This window comes from Chrysemys picta, chromosome 5 (genome assembly GCF_011386835.1).
Source record: "Chrysemys picta bellii isolate R12L10 chromosome 5, ASM1138683v2, whole genome shotgun sequence".
Taxonomy (NCBI): domain Eukaryota; kingdom Metazoa; phylum Chordata; order Testudines; family Emydidae; genus Chrysemys; species Chrysemys picta.
In genome coordinates this window covers 138,170,184-138,194,747 of record NC_088795.1, presented here as the reverse complement: position 1 = coordinate 138,194,747, position 24,564 = coordinate 138,170,184, and the positions used below count along the sequence as shown (strand labels likewise).

The 24,564-nt window shown below is 44.8% G+C and overlaps 1 protein-coding gene across 6 annotated transcripts in view; it reads left to right on the top strand.

The window, feature by feature from the left end:
- The first annotated feature begins 3,712 nt into the window (after window positions 1-3,712).
- Window positions 3,713-24,564, top strand: part of ALMS1 (ALMS1 centrosome and basal body associated protein) — a 131,371-nt gene continuing 110,519 nt past the window's right edge. For all 6 annotated transcript variants that reach the window (XM_065597293.1, XM_065597292.1, XM_065597290.1 and 3 more), the window contains exon 1: window positions 3,713-4,026. In XM_065597293.1, coding sequence (XP_065453365.1) covers window positions 3,976-4,026 — 51 coding nt within the window. In that variant the 5' untranslated portion in view covers window positions 3,713-3,975. The remainder of the gene's footprint in view (window positions 4,027-24,564) is intronic.

Here is a 24,564-nt window from a genome sequence, read left to right as displayed (position 1 = left end):
AAATGGGGTTCCCTAACTGTGGAGGGGCGATAGATGGGACGCACATTCCTATTCTGGCACCACCCCACCTAGGATCCGAGTATGTTAATCGGAAGGGGTATTCCTCTATGGTTCTCCAGGTGCTTGTGGATCACCGTGGGCGTTTCATTGACATTAACACAGGCTGGCCTGGAAAGGTGCATGACGCACGCATCTTTCGGAACACTTGGCTGTTCAGGAAGATGCAGGCTGGGACTTTTTTCCCAGAGCGGAAGATCACAGTAGGGGAAGTTGAAATGCCCATTGTGATCCTTGGAGATCCCGCTTACCCATTAATGCCATGGCTCACAAACCCTACACAGGAAGCCTTGACAGCAGCAAGGAACGGTTCAACTACAGGCTGAGCCGGTACCGAATGACTGTGGAGTGTGCCTTTGGCCGTTTAAAGGCCCGCTGGCGATCTCTGTATGGGAAGCCGGACTTGGCCGAAAGCAGCATCCCCGCAGTTATATCCGCGTGCTGTGCCCTCCATAATATTTGTGAAAGGAGGGGTGAAAGCTTCACTAAGGCATGGACCTCCGAGGTTCAACACCTGGAGGCTGAATTTGCACAGCCAGAGAGCAGGGCTATTATAGGGGCCCAGCGCGGGGCTGCAAGGATTAGGGCTGCCTTGAGGGAGCAATTTGAGGCTGAAAACCAGCAGTGATATCTGGTGCCCTGCAATGGGAGTGAAGTGCAGTAGTTCCAATCTTTAGGAATCAGTGTCTGCTTAGCAGACAAGCAGACTTGCAGTGCCTGTTTATTTCCTGGCCTAAGGAGTCTTTTATTTTATGCAATAATAAAGAATGTTTTCAAAGCCAAAGAATCCATGTATTGAAAAGAAAAAAAAATATTTATTGAAAAGAAAAAAGGTGGTGGAGTGGGGAACAGTACAATCACAGATTCATGTATGTCCTGTCTGGTGTGCTGTGCAGTGAGTGCTGCACTTCAGGGCAGCTATACTGCATGGTGATGGGGGTTGAGTGCAGAGGGTAAGGGTCATGGTTTTCAGTGCTGGGTGGTGAAGATACTGGTGTTGGAGACAGCGGGTGTCGTGAAGAACACGGAAGTTGGAGAAAGTGGGTTGGAGGTGACAGTGGGGCACAACGGAAAGAGTTTTGGGACAAGGGCTGTAGGGGGTGGTGGTGTTTGCGTTTTCGGTACTGTTCCTCTTTCTGCATGGCTACCAGCTCCTGGATAGCATCTGCTTGGCGCTCCAGGATGCTGATGAGCCTATCAGTGCTTTGCTGCCGGTGCGCGGTGCTTTGCCGCCAGTGCGCTGCGTTTTCCTGGCGGATCCTGCTTTCTCTCTCCCTCCAGTCCTGTGCCTTCTCGTTCTCTTTAATAGATTGCCGCATCACTTCTTGCAGCATGTCTTCTTTGCTTTTTCGCGGTCTCTTCCTGAGTCTTTGCAGTCTCTGAGCAGGCGATAAGAGGGATGGCTGAGGTCTCAAGGTTGATGCAGATGTATAGGCAAAACGTAACATTTAACAGAGGCAGCATTGTTTATACCAGACAGAGTAATGATTCCCCCCGCACTTAAGGAGTAGAAAACACACAGGGTCTACACAATAGCCATTCACAGCGCATTGGGTGGCAGCGCTGCACTCGCTATTCCTCTCGGAGAGGTGGAGTACATGCAGCGCTGCAACCAAGGAGATACAGCGCTGCAAATGCCTTGCCAGTGTGGACGGGGAGTGAGTTACATCGCTGGGGGCGGCTTTACAGCGCTGCAACTCGCAAGTGTAGCCAAGGCCTTGAGGTTCCACTCAGCTCTCAGTGATTTCAGCTGAGCTCTCAGTGGGGGAACCTCACTGCTAGTGCAGGCTGGGCCCTCTCTTCCACAGAAGCACTGTCCCACAGCAGGTCTAAGCACATAGACCTGATTATCAGTGATTTCAGCTGTAGTGGTCACTTAACAAAACAAAAGACTATCTATGGAGACTAATCAGCTCTGTCTTTAAACAGTGGAGAGGGGCAAGTACAAATAGTACTTGTGACTCAGGCAGACCATCAAGCAAAACACCTGTCCCCACCCTCTCTCTTGATGCCCTCAATCAGCACAGGCTAAGGCCTTGGCTACACTTGCGAGTTACAGCGCTGTAAAGCCGCCCCCAGCGCTGTAACTCACTCCCCGTCCACACTGGCAAGGCATTTGCAGCGCTGTATCTCCGTGGTTGCAGTGCTGCATGTACTCCACCTCCCCGAGAGGAATAGCGAGTATTGCGCTGCCGCTGCGGCGCCCGTGTGGCTGCCCAATGCGCTGTGAATGGCCTCCAGAATTATTCGGCAGTATCCCACAATGCCTGTTCTAGCCACTCTGGTCATCAGTTCAAACTCAGCAGTTCGGGCTCCATTTCCCGCAGACAGATCGCGCTGCACAGAAACCGTTGAAAGATGGCGCCAAAGGTGAACGGAAACAAAGGGATTTCTGGGATGCGAAGCGATGCATCACGGGGCGTTGGGACAGGACCCAGAATGCCCCGCACGCACGCCCCCCTCCTACAACCCACGGCGCCAGAATGGGAAAAGGTGCTCTGTGGGATAGCTGCCCATAATGTACCGCTCCCAATAGCGCTGCAATTGCCGCAAATGTGGCCACTTTAATCCTTTAATACAGTGCGCTGGGCAGCTGTCAGTGTGGACAGACTGCAGCGCTTTCCCTACTCAGCTGCAAGAAGTCAGGTTTAACTCACAGCGCTGTACATCTGCAAGTGTAGCCAAGGCCTAAGTACAGTTCTACTGCTCTTTACTCATACAATAACAACATTTCACCCCCCCTTCAAGTGATTTGTAACCCAACCCCAGCCAAAATCTATCACTTGGGCAACACAGCTCTGTTTACTGGATAACAAGGTAGATTAGGTGTGAATGTAAATACAATCTGGTCCTGAAGCCTTTCCCCCCAGCCCTAGCTAATCACTAGCTGTCAGGGAGCGCTCATTTAAACTTTGCTTACAAATCATCATTTGAAATTATTAGGTTGGCCAACATCACCAAAATGAACGCACTGCCATTGTCATAAAAAACAACAGCCGTATAAGGAAGCTAGTCTATGTTCATACTTTTCAACTCTATTATACTTTTTCAGATACACATATTTTATCATACACTTTATATGCTTTTAAAGTGTGTATTAATGTTTCAGTTTCAATTCAAATGTCCAAACAATCACGAAACTGGCAACACTGCATGTAACTAGTTCACAAAACTGGGGAGGGGGCGGTGCTGGGGAAATTTGTGTGTGTGTGTGTGTGTGTGTGTAGGGATATCCCTGACGGTGACATTCCTCTGTGATATTTTAAAAAATTTTCTGTGGAGAAAAAAATAGTTGACGTTTCAAATTTTGTTGCCCCCCTTGGATTCATCCTGTTAAGAAGTGCTGCCATGTGGCACCATCATAACACAGGGCGAAGGCAGGCACAGTGTCACGGCCAGGGTGGCACTGGGCATGACACACAGCCCCCAGGCCGGGTGCACCAAAGCTTTGCAAAGGGGACAGATGCTCATTGGCAAGCAGCTGGAGAGGCCGACGGGGCAAGCGCCCTGCGTGGGCAGGGCCATCAGCAGGCAAGTAACACATGGGCACTGCTACTGGGTGCTGCCTGCATTGACATCCGGGCATTTCACAGCAGCAACAGCCACCGCCGCCTGGGCACCTAGCTCATCTCAGCGGCGCGCGCACGCTCAGTCCTTCCTCAGGGAAGGAACCCTCGCGCGCGCCCAACGGTTCTTCCTCGCGCTGCTGACAGAATCGCGCGCTCTCCTCTCTCTCTTTCTTCAACGGCTCCCGCGCTGCCGCCGGCGCTCGCGCCGCTCGTCCCCGCCCTCCCTTTGCCCCGAGCGAGTCCCTAACAACGGGCTGGGGAGGTGGCCGCGCATGCGCAGCCGGTTGCCGCCTCCTTGCCTGTGTGTGGCCCTCGTAGCGGGCCGCTGCGTGAGGGGAGACGGAGCAGCATGGAGCTGGACGAGGAGGAGGCGGGGACGGAGCGGGCGGGCCAGGCCCCTGTGAGTACTTGGGGAGCCGGGCTCGGCCATGCGGAGGGAGGGGGGCTGGGTCACCTCAGGGCCCTGCTGGCCTGGGGCAGGGCAGTGGTCTCTGGGTTGGGGGCCGTGGCTTGGGAGGGGGAGGGGCTACACACAACACACAACACACAACACAACACAACACACAACACCACCACACAACACAGCACCACACCCACCAGCGTCGCTGCCATCCATCCCCTGGAAGCGCTTGGGGGCCCCTCTGTTCCTATGTAACAGGGCATCCTATAGCGCCACTGACCCCTGACCTGAGCACTGGCCTCATGCTGCCCCTGCTAGGTGCCCCCCCGCTCAGCGAGGCTGCTGGGAGCTGGGCGCGATTGAGCTGGGCCGCGGTGGTGGCGTGGAGCCTCCCGGCCCAACACGCGCTGGCGGGCTCCCTGGTGGCGCCCAGATGCCGTGCTGATGGGCCTGTGGGAAGTGTGGCACCCGCAGCCTTCAGGCGGGTGGATCAGGGAGGCCGGCCTTGCAACAGCATTATAACCAGTGGCCGCAGCGTGGCCAAAATGCGGCTGCTGGTTTGGGGCGCCTCCGTCTTTGGGCGCCCAACTTGCAATGTCGGGGGCCTGGTTTCCAGAGGTGCAGAGCACCCACGACTCAAGCTGAAGTCAGTGGGGTTCAGAACCACGGGAAATCGGGCCTGAGGTGTCTCAAATTGGGCACCCATAATCAATAGGTGCTGTTGGAAACTTCAGCATGTATGTATGTGGATGGGTACATCCACATTTATTACTATATGGGATTGTTATTGCATAGAAACTTACACTGCAAAGAAGAGATTTAAATGACACCTTAGGTTGCTACAATCCAAGTATCAGGGGGTAGCCGTGTTAGTCTGTATCTACAAAAACAACAAGGAGTCTGGTGGCACCTTAAAGACTAACAGATTTATTTGGGCATAAGCTTTCGTGAGTAAAAACCTCACTTCTTCGGATGCAAGGAATTTTTAAAAATCTAATTTACTTTTCACTGTCATGGTGTTTTACTTTTGATGTTCCTTTCAGCTTGGCCAATGAAAATAGATATGTGAATTTCACTTTCTCTCTCTCTCCTGCGCTTAAAAGGATCACATAGGGCCCTGTTATGCAAAGACTTCAAACATTTATGCACCCGAGTAGTTGCATGCCTGCAGATTCTGCAGGGTGATGTTTAAAAGTCCTGAAGAAAACATTTTCTCTTAATGTTTGGTTTTGTAACTTTTTAAAAACAAAATCTAAATTTGGATCCTAAGGTATCTGACCAATGTTCCTTTAATTTTAATCCCAGTGTAAACTTTGGGTCTGGGGAGAGAGGAATGAGCATTTGCCCAAAGGAAGAGGACAACTAGGGTAGGATGACAAGCATTATTTTTTAGTTTAAGTGTGAGTGATATCAATAAACTAAATAAGTTATAGGCTTGTTTGAGTGTGTAAAAAGGACAATGAACTCCAAGCATATCAGTATTTGTTGTTGGAGTTATGATTTTGAAAGACAAGCAATTAGAGGCTCTTTGAATGAGAGTAAAAATAACCTGCTATATCTGTCTGTCCGAAACAGGTAGTTTAAAGTTCTAGGCAGTTTCTTTTATTAAGTTTGCTTGTATCTGGAACAAGCAGAGATAAAAATAGGTAAATGATTGGTTCTGGTTACCAACTGTTAACTGCCACAATCCTACAGTATATGCCAGTGATGAGCAGTAGGGTTTCTAGAAAATTGTAGTAAATCTTCTAAAAGTGGAGATCAGAATGCATTAGCTTGGATTAATACAGCAGCAATCCATTCTCTAGAGTGAGAGGTCAGTGCTAAACACTTAGGGTGAAATGCGGAGTCCATTTTTTCAGAACTCCTTATTCAGTCAACGTTTTTTTTTTTTTTTTAAGTTAGTATGTTTGGAAATCAGTGAGTATGGAGCACTGAATAAACCTTCTGGTCATACTTTGAGCATCAGGGTATTAAACAGTCAGCCATAGATGACCACAGAGTGAAGTAGATCGGGGTCTGCCAAAGAACACAGGCGAGTAAAGATAGGCAAAATTGTTGTGGGGCAGAAATATGTAGCTTTTCACCTGTTACTTTGGGAGGCTTCCCTAAACTATTCCTCCTTGAATGGACAGTGGGTTGTAATCTAAACTGTAGAACCTACTGCTGCAGCATATTTTTCTTTTAAGAGATGAAATGATGCTCTTACAGCGGTTAGAATGTCAGTGTATATTGAATAACAATGGATCTCTTTTCTGGCACTGAATAAATATTCGGTATATGTGTTAAGGTGTTGGGGGCATGCTGACTGTGGCTTAATACATTATGCATTATCGGTTTCACTTGAGACATGATACAGGGACCTTGAGTTAATTGATAGCTCTAATAATAATATTTCACAATTTATGTAATGCTTAATCCACTTGTTGGCCATAGTCTTCATGCCATAAGCAAAGGTGAAGGGGAACTAACTCATATACATAAATACTTACTGCTTAAACAAGATTTTTTTTTATTGTCTCCTAATATCTCTGAGTAGTAAAGAACAGAGTTCACTATGATTCTGTTTGCTGCTTTATGAAGTTACTGTATCAAGAGGTTAGAGGCTGTGCTGATGGGTTATTATTTATTATGGGGTGGGCCACCCAAGGAAGGTGCAGGAATGTGTCAAGGGAGGCAGCAGCGTGCACCGGGTGGCCAGAGCAGGCTCCCTGCACGCATGCCGTGCCCCTATGCCGTGCCGCTCCAGGAAGCGCTGTGGCCCCTGGGGGAGGGGGAGGTGGAGGGCTCCGTGTATGCTGCCCTTGCCGCGCCTCCAGGTACCTCCCATGAAGCTCCCATTGGCCGCGGTTCCCCGTTCCTGGCCAGTGGGAGCTGTGGGGGGCAGTGCCTGGAGGCAAGGGCAACGCAAGGATGTGGTGCTGGCCGCTTCTGAGAGCGGCGCGGGGCCTGCGGCGCCACGGGGGACAAATCCCTCGGGCCGGATCCAGAACCCTGGGGGCTGGATCAGGGGTGGGCAAACTACGGCCCGCGGGCCAGATCTAAGAGACTTTCAAACAAGGTCTTTTTTCCTCCTGCTAAATATTCTCTCCAGCTAAAGGGAAACACTACCTTTGTAGTCTTCTGGAAGAGGAGGGATGACTCCTGAGGGATTGCCTGCAACCTGATGAGGGCCCTCATCCTTCCTCAATCTTCCAAGGCCTGTTTACCACCCCTATATTTTCTTGAGAGTTAATAGCTGCCTGCTCCTTCATGTTCATTCTTCAGAAAGGGGCTGTTCTCCCCTATCCACAAAGATCTTTTTCCTGTAGCAGTGGGATTTTGACCTAGTCTACTACTTAAATTAGATCCATGCTCAGAGTTGTGAAAACTTTCGCACCCTGAGTGCTGTGGTTAGGTCGACCTAACCCCTGATGTAGGTGCGGCTTCTGTTGATCTAGCTACTGCCTCTTGGAGAAGTGAGTTTACTAAAGTGACAGAAAAATCCCTTTCGTTGATGTAGGATGTGTCTACAGTATGGCCCTGTGGCAGCACAGATGCACCGCTGTGCTGTAGTGTAGACATACTGTCTGACTCCAAGTGGTGTGAGTTCTGTACTGCACTACTCTCTCTCTCTCTCTCTCTCTATATTTATATATATGCAGGTTTTCCCAGAACACTGCCCATCAGCTCTTCCCTATTCAGCAGGATTTTCCACAGCCTAGCTGAAGCACTGTCGTATTTAGAAAGTTTACTCAAATTCTTGATTATGGCAACTTTTGATTTTTTTTTAAAGCATTAAATAGAGTTAGCAGTTAAGAAAAGTTCTGTTTTATGCTCAGATCTAAATAGGCTTCTTTTTACACTGCAGACTTCTGATAGTTTTAGTCCTCATTGAGGACAAGTGTCTGATGTGTACTACAAATTGAAATCATATAAATGGAAATGAATCGCATTCATTCAGTGATTACACATTCAAAAATATACATGCTGGGTGTCTATTTGAATTGAATTAAACGTGAAAAGATATGGGCATGTGTAGGGCTTGCAGGATTGGTCCCTCCTTGTATCTGTGTTCAAATCTGACACTGTACATACATATATTTGCAGTAAATGCTCAAAACTTGCATTTATCTGAATGTGATTGTTTGTGATTTCACAATTAATGTCCTTACATAGTACATGAATTCATTCTCTTCTCCCTCCCCCAAGCCTAAGGAAATAAAACATAAAATATTACATGAATGCAATATTTCATTATAATACACCTCTACCTCGATATAACGCTGTCCTCGGGAGCCAAAAAATCTTACCGTGCTATAGGTGAAACCGCATTATATTGAACTTGCTTTGATCCTCTGGAGTGCGCAGCCCCACCCCCCTGGAGCGCTGCTTTACCGTGTTATATCTGAATTCATGTTATATTGGGCCGCGTTATATCGGTGTAGAGGTGTAAAGCATAAAATTAACCCCCATCTGCAGTAATGCAGATTTTACCTAAATCAAGGGACATACTTCCATATTTTATAGGAATGATAACTTTGGATTTCTAGATGTATGTGATTTTAAAATCCAACCATAGCACTATGCATTTAATAAAGACAAACTAAATTGAGTTCTTTTAGAGTTTTTCCTGATTTTTTGATGTTCTGGGTGATGCACTTGTTTACTGTTTGAAATTTGAACACTTCACCTAGGGACTGCATTCTGGCTAGGTCCCTATAGCTTTCTCTCTTTGTTGTGCTCATTTCTGTTTGTGATTCATTCAGTAGACTCTGGTTCAGAACAAGGATACTTACAATTTGTTTTATTACCTAACCAAAGTGAAATTGTTTCCCTGGTGCCATTTTTCCTTTTACAAAATCTAGCAGACACTAAAGATTTCCAACAGAAGTTACTCTCCCTAGCAGACAAATCATCACAGATGTGATGAGGTAGTTCAGTTACTCAGCCCTTTGTTTTTTCCTCAATGTATATTTAGTGGAGAGAACTAGAAATCATGAAAACTTGACAGTTTTTCTACTCCACACTTGATCTGAACAAACCCTCAGATGGTTATTCTAGTCTAAATTTATTTTCTGCTTGTAATTGTTTTGTGCATCACAGCTAAGATGACATTAGCTTTACACATTACTGGTATCAAATGGTAGAGCTTCTTGATCACTTATATTCCTTTAGTGTTGCTCTCTGGTATCTAGTATTTTTTGAAACAACCAGAATGTTATCTTGCCTGTTTCTTTTGATTTCTCCAGCTGCTACCCTATGAGATTCTAGTTAATTAGCCTACTTGGGTAGTGATCGATCTATCGGGGATCGGTTTATCGCATCTATTGTAGACGCGATAAATCAATCGCTCTGCCATCGACTCCTATACTCCACCACGGCGAGAGGCGGAAGTGGAGTTGATGGGGGAGCAGCGGCAGTCGACCCTGTGCCGTGAGGATGCGAGGTAAGTCGACCTCAGATACGTCGACTTCAGCTACGCTATTCTCGTAGGTGAAGTTGCATATCTTAAGTCGATTTCCCCCGCGCCCAGTGTAGACCAGGCCTCAGGAAAAGCCTAATGCTGCAGGAAGAAGTAGTGATTCAGTAGGTGGCGCTCTTCTCTCTGAGTTAGTATTAATTCAATTCCCCAAACTTGATGGCTCTCTATTTTTTTTAAAGTGTTCCTGTCTCAGTGTGATGTGGCTTTATTCAAGTCCTTCCTTAAAGCACGTTTTTCAAAAAGGGCTGTGGTTTATGAGCCTTCTACCAAAAAGTGTTACCAAACAGGTAACTGGAAATCATAAACATTGAAGTTAAAGTGGAATGGGATGGGAGCAGGAAATCCAAATAGAAACTGTGGAATTAGCAAGATGGGTGGAGGATGGCATTGTTCTGTCAAGTTACTTTTTGCTCCTCCCTCCCCTCCCTGCTCCCCTCCCCTTCCCTACTTTGTTTGTATGTTTTGTATTTAAATTGGGGATTTTCAAATTGTTTCACAGTGTGAATCATATCTTAATAGAGAATCACAGAGTCACAGAATCGTAGAACTGGAAGGGACCTCTAGAGGTCATCTAGACTAGTCCCCTGCACTGATGGCAGGACTAAGTATTATCTAGACCATCCCTGACAGGTGTTTGTCTAACCTGCTCTTAAAAATCTCCAAAGAGGGAGATTCCACAACTTCCCTAGACAATTTATTCCAGTGCTTAACCACCCTGACAGTTAGGAAATTTTTCCTAATATCCAACCTCAACCACCCTTGCTGCAATTTAAGTCTATTACTACTTGTCCTAGCCTCAGAGGTTAAGGAGAACAATTGTTCTCCCTCCTCGTAACAAACTTTTCTGTACATGAAAACTGTTAGCATGTCCCCTCTCAGTCTTCTTTTTTCCAGACTAAACAAACCCAATGTTTTCAGTCTTCCCTCATAGGTCATGTTTTCAAGACCTTTAATCATTTTTATTTCTCTTCTCTGGACTTTCTCCAGTTTGTCCACATATTTCCTGAAATGTGATGCCAAGAACTGGACACAGTACTCCAGTTGAGGCCTAATCAGCTCGTAGTAGAGTGGAAGAATTACTTCTTGTGTCTTGCTTACAACTCTCCTGCTAATATATCCCAGAAGGATGTTTGCTTTTTTTGTTTTTTGTTTTTGTTTTTGTTTTTGCAACAGCGTTACACTGTTCACTCATGTTTAGCTTGTGATCCACTTTGACCCCTAGATCCCTTTCTGCAGCACTCCTTCCTAGACAGTCATTTCCCATTTTAATAAATAAATAAATTAATGGAGATATCCTATCTCCTAGAACTGGAAGGGACCTTGAAAGGTCATCAAGTCCAGCCCCCTGCCTTCACTAGCAGGACCAAGTACTGATTTTGCCCTAGATCCCTAAGTGGCCCCCTCAAGTATTGAACTCACAACCCTGGGTTTAACAGGCCAATGCTCAAACCACTGAGCTATCCCTCCCCCCATAATTTTGTGTGTGTGTGCGTGCGCGCAACTGATTGTTCCTTCCTAAGTGGAAGACTTTGCATTTGTCTGTATTGAATTTCATCCTATTTACTTCAGACCATTTCTCCAGTTTGTCCAGATCATTTTGAAGTTTAATCCTATCCTCCAAAGCACTTGCAGCCTCTCCCAGTTTGATATAATCTACAAGCTTTGTAAGTGTACTCTCTATGCCTTTATCTAAATCGTTGATGAAGACATTGAGCAGAACCAGAACTGATCCCTGTGTGACTCCATTCGATATGCCCTTCCAGCTTGACTGTGAACCACTGATTACTCTCTGGGAATGCTTTTCCAACCAGTTATGCACCCACCTTATAGTAGCTTCATTTAGGTTGTATTTCCCTAGTTTGTTTATGAGAAAGTCATGCGAGACAGTATCAAAAGCCTTACTGAAGTCAAGATATACCACATCTACTGCTTCCCCCTATCCACAAGGCTTGTTAACCTTTCAAAGAAAGGTATTAGGTTGATTTGACGTGATTTGTTCTTGAGAAATCCATACTTACTGTTACCTATCACCTTATTATCTTCTAGGTGTTTACAAATTGATTGTGTAATTATTTGCTCCATTATCTTTCCGGGGACTGAAGTTAAGCTGACTCATATGTGATTCCCCGGGCTCTCCTTATTTCCCTTTTTATAGATTGGCACTATATTTGCCATTTTCCAGTCCTATGGAATCTCTCCCATCGTCCATGAGTTAGCAATTTCCTCAGTCACCTCCTTGAGTATTCTAGGATATATTTCATCAGGCCCTGGTGACCTGAAGACATCTGACTTGTCTAAGTAATTATTAACTTGTTCTTTCCCTATTTTACCCTCTAATCCTACCTCGTTTTCACTGCCATTCACTATGTTTGATGTCCGATGAAAGACTGACTTGTGAACACCTTTTCTCTTATTCATTATTGAGCAGACCACGTCTCCTCCCATTTATAATCACATAACATCACTTACATATACAGTTCTATATACAGCAATTGGTACATGCAATATTAAAGTTAAGGAACTGTTTTGTACACTTCAGCTATCTTTAATGCAATTTAAGTATTTTGTTCTTTTTGAAAAAAGTTAATCACATTATTGTTTTCTGCTCATTTGATCTCCCCTTCCCATCTTATCCTTTCATCTCTTTGCCTGCTCCCAGGCTTGTCCCCCTCTCCTGCACCCCTAAGGCAAAAGGACAGACAACTTTTTAGAAATGCAAATAAGGAATACAGTACTGTCTAGTAGTTAGACCTGGGTACTGAAAGTCAAGAGTACTAGGTTCTAATGCTGGCTCTCACATAGTGTCACATTAGGCAAGTCATTTAACTTCTTTGTGCCTCAGTTTCCTGATCTGTAAGATGAGGATAATACTCATTCATACCTCACAAAGTGTATTGTGAAGCCTAATGTCTGTGAAACACTTTGAGATCCTTGGATGTAAGGCTCTGTGTAAGTATTCTTTATTATTAACGTCTTGTCTTAATGTATTATTAATCTCATTCCTCAAATTAAAGCAGGGGTCTCAAAGTCAATTTGCCTTAGGGCCAGTGCCAGTCCTCAAATCCTCCCAGTGGGCCAGTAATGTCACTGAAGATGGTGTTCAGAAAAGAAAACGTTTATATGTTATTTTGAATTTCTTAGCAATAATAAAGCTGTCATACAACTTTATACAATTCTTTGCCTACCAGAGAGTTTTTAGTGTTTGCCAGACACCTGGCAATGTTTCAGTTCTGTCAGTTTGTTGATATTTGGCCTCCGTGATTGAGCAGTTGAAACCTTCAGGATTGCAGCAAGGTGTGCATCAGATAGTTGTGTTCAGTATTTTGACTTGTTTATAGTCATTGTGGAAAAAAGTGATGCTACCTCCATGGCTGACTCTTCCCAGCAACTTATGATGCTGCCTCCATGGCTGACTCTGCCCAGCAACTAATGATGATATCTCTGTCCCTCTCCCCCAGCCAATGGGAGCTACGGGGGGGGGGGGGGGGCGGTGTCTACAGCAGACATGGTCTGCCGCATGTCTGCCTGCGTGTCTCCTCCCGTATCTCTACGGGCTGCAGTGGGGAGGTTCTCAGGCCACAGGTGCCCCGCAGGCCAGGAGTTTGAGACCCCTGAGTTAAAGCTTGTAAAATTATTGCCTTCCTTAGTTTTGGGCCCAGTTATGACTCTTATAGACTACTATAGGTATTTGTAGTAAGCAAATAATAATTCACTGAGCTTTCTCCTCTGTTTCCACTTCCATGAGGAAGCAGCATGTATAAATTCTAAGCATCAAAGTAAACAATACAATATCTGATATTAGCTGACAAACATGTCACAGTTTTCCATGGTGCATCTATCCCTGATTCAGCTTCACTCTATTTTTTCCCCACTGTACAGGATCAAACTACCCTATTCCAAGTTTCATACCATTTATTTGAGATTAGTGTGTCTCAAGGGAATAATGTACCTGGGGAATAAAAATTTCAGTTACTTCAGTTTTTGCCCCCAAGGGAGAACTCAGATATGCTTCATCTTTCTATATTCTCTTTGTTTTTTATGTTGTTGTTTTTGCATTACTTTGGGGCTGTCAGAGTTTTGGGGTAATTCTACCTTTGACCCTCCTATTGTCCCCTGGTTTGGTCTGCGCAAAGAATGCCCTTTCAGGCCTCCTGCCCACATCCCTCTCCCTCCTGACCACAAGTTTAGGCTTGAAGTCCCTTTGCATGTTGCTGTGATTCTCCCAGCAGGTCTGACTAAGGCCTGATCTACACTAACAAGGTAAGTTGATCTAAGTTACGCTAGTTAAGTTACATAAGATACATAACGTAAGTCGACGTAGCTTAGATCGACTTACAGCGGTGTCTGCACTGTGCGATGTCGACAGGAGACGCTCTCGCATTGATTTACTGCATCTTCACAAGACCTGCTAAATTGATGTCTGCTGCATCGATTGCAGCAGTGCCGATTTAGCCCGTAGTGAAGACAAGCCCCAAAGTCCAGCACCTGTGCTTTGTTTTCTGTCCAAGGGCTATGAACAGTGTTCCAGCAGTTACAAATAACCAAACAGCTCTTTCAAACAGAGTACATTTATTTTAGGATAAAAGCCTTACAGAGAAAACATACAAAAATAAAAAGGTCTAATCGCGTATTTGAACTTACCTGTGGCATACGCTGCCAGTTTAATTGATTTAAATCATGACTGAAATCACCAAGTGGAAAACCTCAATTTTTGTTTTTTGTTTTTTAATCAACTTTTCCATTAGTACTTCAGTTATTTTCTCTGAAAGGTGCATTCTCATTGGTTGATCTAATCATTAAAACTTGTTGATTTACTAAATATAGCCTTTATACAAGATTTGGTAATCTTTTTGCTACGTCGATGGGCAAACTGTAACTATATATATTTATATAAGCAATTATATAGCTTAATATTTTCAGATTCTTATTGTACGTTTTTAGTGGGTTAGAAAATGGTGAATGATACATTGCTTATTTATTAGATTTGTGTCAAGCTACATTAGGATAGTTACTGGTATTTAATTAAACACACAAAACAGCATATAACATTTAAGGTTTTGCTTTATATAAATAAATGTTTTGAATACATAAACTTCTCTTATCAAAACATGTTTCATATTCGCAACTAAATAATTTATTAAAGGAACAGAGTAGTCAATTGTAGTCAGTGAATTAAACTGATTATTTCAGGTCAGTGTGGAAAAATTTTCAAATATGCCTAAGTGAAAGTGACTGGAGCTTACTACGGTCCTACTCGCCTCAGTCTCTTGAAAATGAGACAGTATTCTAAGTTACTTAGGCTGTTCTTCAAATTTTTAAACCTAGTAGAACTCATCCTCTCCTTCCTCCTTTTTATTCATAGACTGGAAAAGAGAGACAAGTTCTTCTTTGAGTGCTGGTCCCTATGTGTATTACATTGTGGGTACGCATGTGCTCCACGCACCTGGAGTGAAAGAATTCCTGAAAGCCATGTATGTTGGTCTGCACATGTGCCCCTACTCTCCTCATGCCTCCAATTGAGGAAATAAAGGGTGGAATGGACTGACCACCTGTCCAGTTCCTTCTTACCACTTCATGGCCTGTGTCAGAGCTTTGTCCTCATTTATTCTTCTGTCTGTAAATACATGTGTACCTATTTTGTAAATAGTTTTAGAATTTTATCTGGTAATTTTTAGCTAAGTTTTTATGGGTGGATGGATCGATAAATAGTTTCCCTATCCAGGGGAATCCCCATGTTCCTCCTCCTACTTCCCCTGGTACCCTGTTATGGGTACTGGATTATGCCCAGGAGTAGGCTTCAAAATCTGTGCTTTTTGTCCATGCTTCTTGATCAGCAACCATCAGCACTGCCTGTACTGCCTCGGGGAAGCGCATGCCATGCCAAGGTGCATGTTCTTTCCCCAGCCTGTGAAGGGTGGGAACTTTGCCTCAAGAAGCACTTGATAAGAGTATGAGGCTGCATTTGGCTCCAGACCAGGGGACACCTCCTCCCCTCTCCTCCCATCCTCTATTCACCACTCCCAGTACGTCAGCCTGACTCAGTAAGGAATGCATCTCCTGCAGTGAGGTCCAACTTAGGAGTGAGGGAACCTACACCCACAAATCCCCCTTTGGGATTTTGTTGGGAGGGTAGGGAGCATTTTCATAAACATGATAGCAAATCCTCCTCTAAATCCACTTCAAAAAAGTTGCATTTAGTCCTGCCTAAGTCAAGCAAGTCTTCCTGCTCAGCCCATGAGGATTTAGAACGTCCCAAGTCTCAGGGTCACAACAAGAAAACCCACAAATCCAGGGCTCTGTCAGTACTATGCTGTGCTCTGGTGGCAGCACTACCGCTGGCACCCACTAAGCCTAAGCTCTGAGAACCAACAGCACTGACAAAAAGGCAACCATCGAGAGCCTCAGCCATCAATGGTACTGGCTCTGCCTTGCCCTAGTGTGGTACAAACAGTAACTGCTCCAGTCCCTTCGGTTCGGGCAGACAGGATCTCTTGCACTCCATGGAGAATAGAATGTGATGCTCCACCTGATGACATTTTTGCTCTCCTGGATCCCCAATCTCCACCTTCATCAGGTCTGCCCCTTACAAGACAGATCCTGACCACACCAGAAGATGCAGCTTATGGAAGGAGTCTGGCTCCTAGTCCATTATCGAGCATTGGTTTCCCTCCAGCGTGACCATTGGTACGGTTGATGGGTACAGCATCGGGGCCTATGGGAACCGCACCACCTTGCAGAGTTGGCATGATCTATTAGGGGGTCAGCCCACCTTTCCTCTCCAAGAGGTCAGCCAGAGCTTCCTCCTGACCCCATGGAAGATGAAGAGTATGAGTCAGATCCGGCAGTTCCGCTAGTACTGGTGAGATTGTCTTTGTCATTTCCTGATGAAGCAGTTGTCCCAGTGTCTCCATCTCCCCCTGATGACCCAAGGCAATTCCAGGAACTGTTACATGGGATTGCAGGGGAGCTACAGATCTCCCTTAAGGAAGTTCAGGATCCCAAACACAAACAGACAGACGTCCTCTATTCCTGTGTTTCCAGCCAAGCAGCACTTCTTGTTAGTGATGCTATTTTGGAACCAGCTTGAACAGTCTGGTATACCTCTGCTACTTGTGCCACTACCCATAAGGGGGTGAAAAAATGATATTTTGTCTCAGCCAAAGGGGTGGAATTTCTTTTTTCTCATCTTGCTTCTAATTCTTTGGTCATCCAGGCTGTTTTTGAGAGATTTAGACAGCAGCACCCTAGTTCTACTCAGTTGATTAAAGAGGGTAAATGATTTGACTTATTGGGCAGGAAGATATTCACTTCTACTTGCCTTCATAGAATAGAATCATAGAATAGAATATCAGGGTTGGAAGGGACCTCAGGAGGTCATCTAGTCCAACCCCCTGCTCAAAGCAGGACCAATCCCCAACTAAATCATCCCAGCTAGGGCTTCGTCAAGCCTGACCTTAAAAACCTCTAAGGAAGGAGATTCCACCACCTCCTTAGGTAACCCATTCCAGTGCTTCACCACCCCCCTAGTGAAACAGTTTTTCCTAATATCCAACCTAAACATCCCCCACTTCAACTTGAGATAATTACTCCTTCTTCTGTCTTCTGGTACCACTGAGAACAGTCTAGATCCATCTTCTTTGGAACCCCCTTCAGGTAGTTGAAAGCAGCTATCAAATCCCCCCTCATTCTTCTCTTCTGCAGACTAAACAATCCCAGTTCCCTAAGCCTCTTCTCATAAGTCATGTGCTCCAGCCCCCTAATCATTTTTGTTGCCCTCTGCTGGACTCTTTTTCCAATTTTTCCACATTCTTCTTGTAGTGTGGGGCCCAAAACTGGACACAGTACTCCAGATGAGGCCTCACCAATGCCGAATAGAAGGGAACGATCACATCCCTCGATCTGCTGGCAATGCCCCTACTTATACAGCCCAAAATGCCGTTAGCCTTCTTGGCAACAAGGGCACACTGTCGACTCATATCGAGCTTCTCGTCCACTGTAACCCCCAGGTCCTTTTCTGCAGAACTGCTGCCTAGCCACGCGGTCCCTAGTCTGTAGCAGTGCATGGGATTCTTCTTTCCTAAGTGTAGGACTCTGCACTTGTCCTTGTTGAACCTCATCAGATTTCTTTTGGCCCAATCCTCTAATTTGTCTAGGTCCCTCTGTATCCTATCCCTACCCTCCAGCGTATCTACTACTCCTCCCAGTTTAGTGTCTTCTGCAAACTTGCTGAGGGTGCAGTCCACACCATCCTCCAGACCATTAATGAAGATATTGGACAAAACCGGCCCCAGGACCGACCCTTGGGGCACTCTGCTTGATTTTTGGGGCACTCCACTTCAGTTTTGAATAGCCAGTCACCAAGCACTGATGGCTAGATATGATTGCCTGAACTATTCTAAATTCACAGACTTTATTCCACAAGAGGATAGAGCCCAGTTTTAGGCTCTCGTTGAGGAAGGCAAGTTGGTTGCCAAGACTGCTTTTCAATCAGTGGTGGATGCAGTAGGTACATCTTCTAGGGCAATGTCTACTGCTACTGTGCTGTGAATCATCTCTTTACGTGTCAGGGTTTCTCATGGAGGTCAAGAACCACTCTGGAGGACCTGCCTTTCGATGAAACTCATCTGTTCAACCAGAAAACAGAGATGAGCCTACATACTTTAAAGGACTCCAGGGCCACTCTCTGCTCCCTGGGAATATATACACCTGCGCTGAAGAGAGATTTCCGCAGCAACCATACAAACCTAGGCCAGTGGCTCAACAATTTTACCATCAATGATCTTATGAGGCACCTGTAAAAGGCAAAGGGTTCAGAAGTCCCATTTCCCTGTACCTTCTGTGGCAACATTATCATCCTGATCCCAGCCTCCATCAAAATAATGATGCCAGTACCTTCCAATCTGTGCACATCTTTGTGACTTTGAGAGTCACCTAGCACTCTTTTTCCACCTCTGGAAGTAACAACGGACAAGTGGGTACTAATCATAATCTATTCTGGCTATGCAATCGAATTTATCTCCCTTGCTCCTCTAAACTCTCAACTCCACTCCTTTTCAGGGGCTATTCTCATGAGGAGATTCTCAAACAAGAAGTAGAATCCCTCTTGCAGGAAGGAACAATAGAACAGATACCGCTTCAGTGCCAACCTTCGATATGAAGGATGAGTATTTTTCATGTGGACATTCACCTCGCTCACAAACACTTCCTCCGATTCATGGTGGGCCCAGACCATTTTCGATAGAGTTCTCCCATTCAGCCTTGCTCCTCTCTTCTCCTTCCCCCCCCCCCCCCCAGGTCTTTTCGTGGTGGCTTCACAGTCTTTCCCTATCTTGGTGAGTGGCTTCTTTGTTGCCAGGATACATCAAGAAGCTCACAAAGCCATTTTGTCAGCATTCCAAGTCCTCTCTTCCCTAGGATTCAGCATAAATTTGGAAAAATCTGTTCTCACTCCAGTGCAGACTTTAGAATTCATGGTGTATCCCTAAATTAAATCATGGCAAAGGCCTATCTGCCCAGGAACCGATTCCCCATGTTGAACACCTTCATAGATCAGCTCATGAGCCCTCGAACACCAATTAGAATTTCTCTCTCTCCTGGGACATATGGCTTCAAGTACTTATGTCACGCTATTTGCCAGACTGTCTTCATTGTCTGAAAGCATGGCTTTAAGCAGTGTACTCACCAAGCAAACAATCCAGGAATGCCATAGTAACAGTGTCCAGCAAAGTAACCTCATCTGTACTATGGTATGCAATCACTATGGATTTGTCCCCTTTAGCACAGGGCATTTGGACTTCCTGAGAGACCAGGATGCACATCAACATTCTGGAATGATAGGCAGTCCGGGAAGCTTGCAAAGCCTTTAACCCATTCATTCTAAGTCACCATGTCCTCCTCATATTGGACAGTATGATGACAGTCTTTTACATCAACAAGGACAGAGGAGCGAGATCCATTTCCCGGTGTGCAGAAGCAGTCACTGTGTGGAATTGGTGCATCAGCAATTAAATCACCCTGTTAGAAACTTATTTTCCAGGGAATCAGAAAATGCTGTCCGACTCTCAGCAGACGCTTTGCTATCGACCACAAGTGGGAGTTGCACAATTCAGTAGTAGACAGTATTTTTGCTCTCTGGGGAATCCCCACAAGAGATCTGTTTGCCTCTCTAAAGAACAAAGTGCAACATATCCTGCTCCAGAAGGACTCTGAAGTCTTCACTCTCAGGGCAACACTTTCTTCCTCCTGTGGTCAGACCATCTGAACTATGCCTTTCCTCCCTTACCACTCCTACCTCGGGTCTTACAGAAAATTCGTCAAGATAAGGCACGAGTCATCCTCCCCACCCCCAACTGGCCCAGATAGTTTTGGCTCCCAAATTCTACTCCTGTCATCTTGGTTGCCAATTAACATGCAGTCCTTTTTAAATCTCCTGACTCAGTGGAAAGACAAATTCAAGCATCCCGACCGCTCCATCTCAGCACTTGGTTTTTGGATATGCATCAACTCTAGAATATTCTTGTTCTGAATCTGTGCAAAACGTTGTTACTAATAGTAGAAAAGATTCCACTAGAAAATGCTGTGCAGTCAAGTGGAAGCATTTCTCTATCTGGGCACAACAAAAACTTATCTCCAGAGGCTGCATGCTGGACTATCTTCTTTCACTCAGAACAATGGGTCTTTCCATCAACACTTTATGGGTTCACATGGCAGAAATCAGGGCATACCACCCCTTTTCATGTGATTTATCCTGTTTTCACTTGCCCACAGAGTACCAGATTCTGGAAGGCCCTAATCAGAACCTTTCCGCCAGTAAGGAAACCTATTCCACAATGGGACTTAAACCTTGTTCTTATGGTGTTCACTAAGCTTCCCTTTGAACCACTGGTTATAGGTTTCATGTCTTTCCTATCTATGAATGTTGCATTCCTGGTGGCCATCACCTCAGCCAGGAAGGAGAGTGAGTTTGGAGCACTGATGGCAAATGTACCTTACACTGTATTCCATAGAGACAAGGCCTCATTGTGTTGACACTCTCTAAATTCACCCCCAGAATAGTTTTTCAGAACTAGTCAATTAAATTACTTGTGATTTTTTCCAAAAAGTCCACACAACTGAAGAAGAAAGGAGATTTCATTCCCTCGACATGCGATAAGCCTTAGCCTTTTGCCTACAAAGCCAATCCGACAATCTCTGATTGTTTATTGCCATAGTGGAAAGAGTTTGAGGTGAAGCTATATTCTCTCAGAGGATCTCTAAATGGAGAGCAGACCAATGGACATGGCTTTCAAGAATTCTCCAACTCCGGGTGCATGCATACTTATGTAGAATTTCAATAGAGACGACACATCTCAAAGAACCTCCAGTTACAAAGTAAGTAACTTCTATTTTCCTGATCTTTTTCTCAACTCCCAATCGATTTCTCAACTTTGGGGGCCGTGATCGGCCGAACCTGCCGCGTCAGCAGGTAAATAAAACTGGCCCGGCCCACCAGGGTAACCCTGGCGAGTCGCGTGCCAAACATTGCCGACCCCTGGTCTAGATTGTTTCTCTTTTCTACATTTGCAGTATTGTCTGTGACAAAGCTATGCACTTGAATTTTGCTCACAGTTTGTTCGAGCTTTTATTGCTGCTACTTTTAAATATTCTGCTGTATAGGCATTTCCTGATTTGTCAGTTGTTTCTGTATGATTGACAACCCCATCTTCCGTTGTCACACTAGCATCCATTACTGACTGGATCATTGTGTACATTGCTCCATCCATCAAAATTCAGATTAACGAATTTCCCCTTGTGTGTTTTGCACTGTCGCAGGGTAGGTCCACCTCGTCAGGGGACTGTTGAGTTGCGGGGGAACTGAAGTAGAACTGGGGGTGGAGCCCAAATAGCATAGTCTTCCCAGCCACCACAGCAGCCCTGGCTCTTAAAGCAGTGTGGCCTAATGGTGAGGGTCAGTGCAGTAGATCTTTGGTGAGGGTTCATGGGTCGATGGCCTGAGTCGCTAGGGCTACCCTTCTAGGTAAGGCAGTGTAGCCTAACGGCTGGAATCAGTAGAACTACCTTTTGCAGCAGGGCAGTGCGGCCTAGTGGCCAGAGTTAATAAGCACCCTTTGCAGCAGGGCAGTGTGGTCTAGTGGCCAGAGCGAGGTGGGCGGCAGCTGGGGCAGGGATATCTGCCACCAACTCGGTGTGGATACTTCCGAAGACCACTGAGTCAAAGCCCAGTATCTCCACTAGAGCAGAGCTTAGTCTTCCTGGGCTACTTCTTCCCCTTCTTCTGCGGCTGGTAGTCTCGGAGGTTCTGCAGTCTCTCCTCCCTCTGTGGTGTGAAAGAAAGAAAGCATCTGACTAGCAGTACCCAAACAAAAAGTGAGAACTGTGGTTTTTCTCCGACAGTGGCATTGGGTGGCTGGGGTTCAACTGGAGCCTCTGTGTTCTAGAGTGCCGGCAATCTCTCTGCAGGAGCCTGCAATGCAGCTCTGCTTCCTTTGGCGGTCAGCCCAGACTGAGCTGAGCTGCTCCCTTTTATATCCTGGTTCCAGCTGGAGTATGCCCATCAGGGACAAGGGGGTGTGGCCTCCTTGGTCCATAGAGTGTGATTAACCCCGGCTGAACCAGTGCGTAGTATGCCTGATCACATGCACACTGTTCAGTTTCCTTCTCATACACTGTATCCAGCACCCTTCCAGCAGTGTCTGCTCTGTCAGGTGGAGTGTAGCCTGGTTGTAATGATTGAACTATATCAATGGAATGTTTGTTCTGAACAAGACGCAAGGGAGTATTTTTTTCATAAATGAACTGAGCAATCTGTTCATCTATGGAATCTTTCTGGAATTTACTGGTTCCGATTACGAACTCATCCATGGCTTTATTGGATGATGATGAAGAAAATCTTTTTTTTTTGGTACAGGTAATATACTGTAATATTTATAAAGCTTGACCTCAAAAGTAAGATGTCCCCCCCCCCACCCCCCCAATTCTTTCTTTATATAGAAAAGCAGCCTTTCACTCAAGGTTTTTGATAGAGGCTCATGGATTCAGCATATGTATTTTTTTTTGTTTAAATATTTTAAGGGATTATAACAAGTTTAGTCCCTTAACATATTTTGTATTACATTCAGATTTGACTTAAAACAGATTTGTTTTTTAAAAAATGTATTATTTAAATACCAATTTAAAAATCTGATTTAAATAAGAAATAATAAATTTTTAACCACTCTGCTTTAGTCATGTTGAATTGGAATGTTCCCCTTTTCAAAACTTTTCCCATGGGGATGGATGAAAAAATGAGTTGATGATCTTGGTCCAATTCTTAATGGACAGTTCTCCCAAAAGGAGAAGGGGAAAAAAAAGGGTGGGGAAGGGCACTTACTCCCATTTGTTGGAAGAGGGCAATGCATGAGTGGGCTTTGGAGACTCCTACCTTGCATTGATTTCAATGGAAGTTAGGAGCTTATCTACCTTTGTGGATCTGGCCCTGACTTCTCTTTTTCCTACAGTAGATTCCTCCCTGGTTATGGGTGGGAGAATGTGGAGGAAGGAAATCTGCCGTGCCACTACTTGATCTATAGAGAAAGGACCCCAGTCTTCAAGGCTGGCAGGCTGACACATTTATAAATAATAAAATAACTTCAAAAAGTAACAGATTTCACCATAGACATAGGAGGTTTAACTTAAATGGAGAATCACAACCACTGCTCTTTTGTTCCATCTTACTCTATTTATTACATGCATCTTTAACACATGCCCTTGTTACTGATATGTTCTAGTACCATTCAGAACACCCAGCTAATTAGCCATACTTAACCTATCTAAATAAAATCAATTTTGCTCATGTCTCATTACACTTTTTTGATTAGCCTTCTAAGGACACTGTGTGTCCCAACTCAAGACTATTCATTTCAAGTGGGATTAATAATAAAACTCCCCTGTACTGAAGATGTATATTATAATACCAAATTGTAACCTTTTCAAAATCTAAATTTTAAATAAAAGGCCCCTTATTTAATTATCAAACAGCTGCTGGAATGTGTTTTTATTCAAAACCATTGTCAAGTACCCTAGTGTTGCTTCTTCTAATGACTGATTAATATGAATAATGGAACATATACATACAGAATGAAATTAATTTCCTCTGCCCTAGCACAAATCCCAAGCAAACTGCCATGTAGGGGTGTTTGGAATGGACTTTAGCCCCAACCAATAGTAGCCAAAGCATGGAGCAGCTTCTCTTTGTCTCTGTTGCTGTGCTTCCGGCATGTGGACTGAACAGGAGCTGTGACCGTTGCACACATTGCCATGCAGAGATTCGTGGCCACAGGTCTATTTAATTGTGGATTCAATGGCCTTGTCCTGGCCTACCCCTGAAGTGCTTATGCATGGGTTACACAGAATAATCACTCCACTGGTTTCAGAGGGTAGAGAGTCACACTGTTCACCTACTTTGTAGCTGCCCTTCCCCTATGCAGCAGAACAGCTGCTGCGATAACTGTTCTGCTGTGTTACCAGTTTTAAGTGGCCCCTGTTGTTATGGGTGAATTTCATCCACACTGCAGTAATGCTTTAGAGAATGATTTTATTGCATAGATTGCCTGCTGTCAGTTGAGCATATGAAAGTTTGATTTAAAAAAACTGTTCAATAATGTCTATGAATTCTTAAAAGTTTAAATAAACATTTTCATCTTATTTTGAGTGACATGAATAATTTTCTTAGAAGCTGTTTGCCTTTATTTTAGCAACATTGTTCCATGCACAAGCAATAGGTAGCACAGCACAGGTTTTCAAAATGATACTATTAGCCTTTTACAAATACTGATGCTTTTAAACTGGTTTCAATCAACAGCTTTGGAACAGCTATTTTCAAGGAAGAGACCCCTGTGTTGTACACCCACAGTTGTTCAGTACCAAGGAACAACCACGTCATGTATATATTTCAGTGATCTGATTTCCTGGAAGACTTGAGGAAGGCAAACTGTGTGGAAATTTTGGCTCTATTGTTACGCCTCCAAAGATAAGATTTCTGAAATTAATTCGTGAAGTGACTCTTTTTTAACTGGTGTTGAAGAAATGTGGGTGTATGG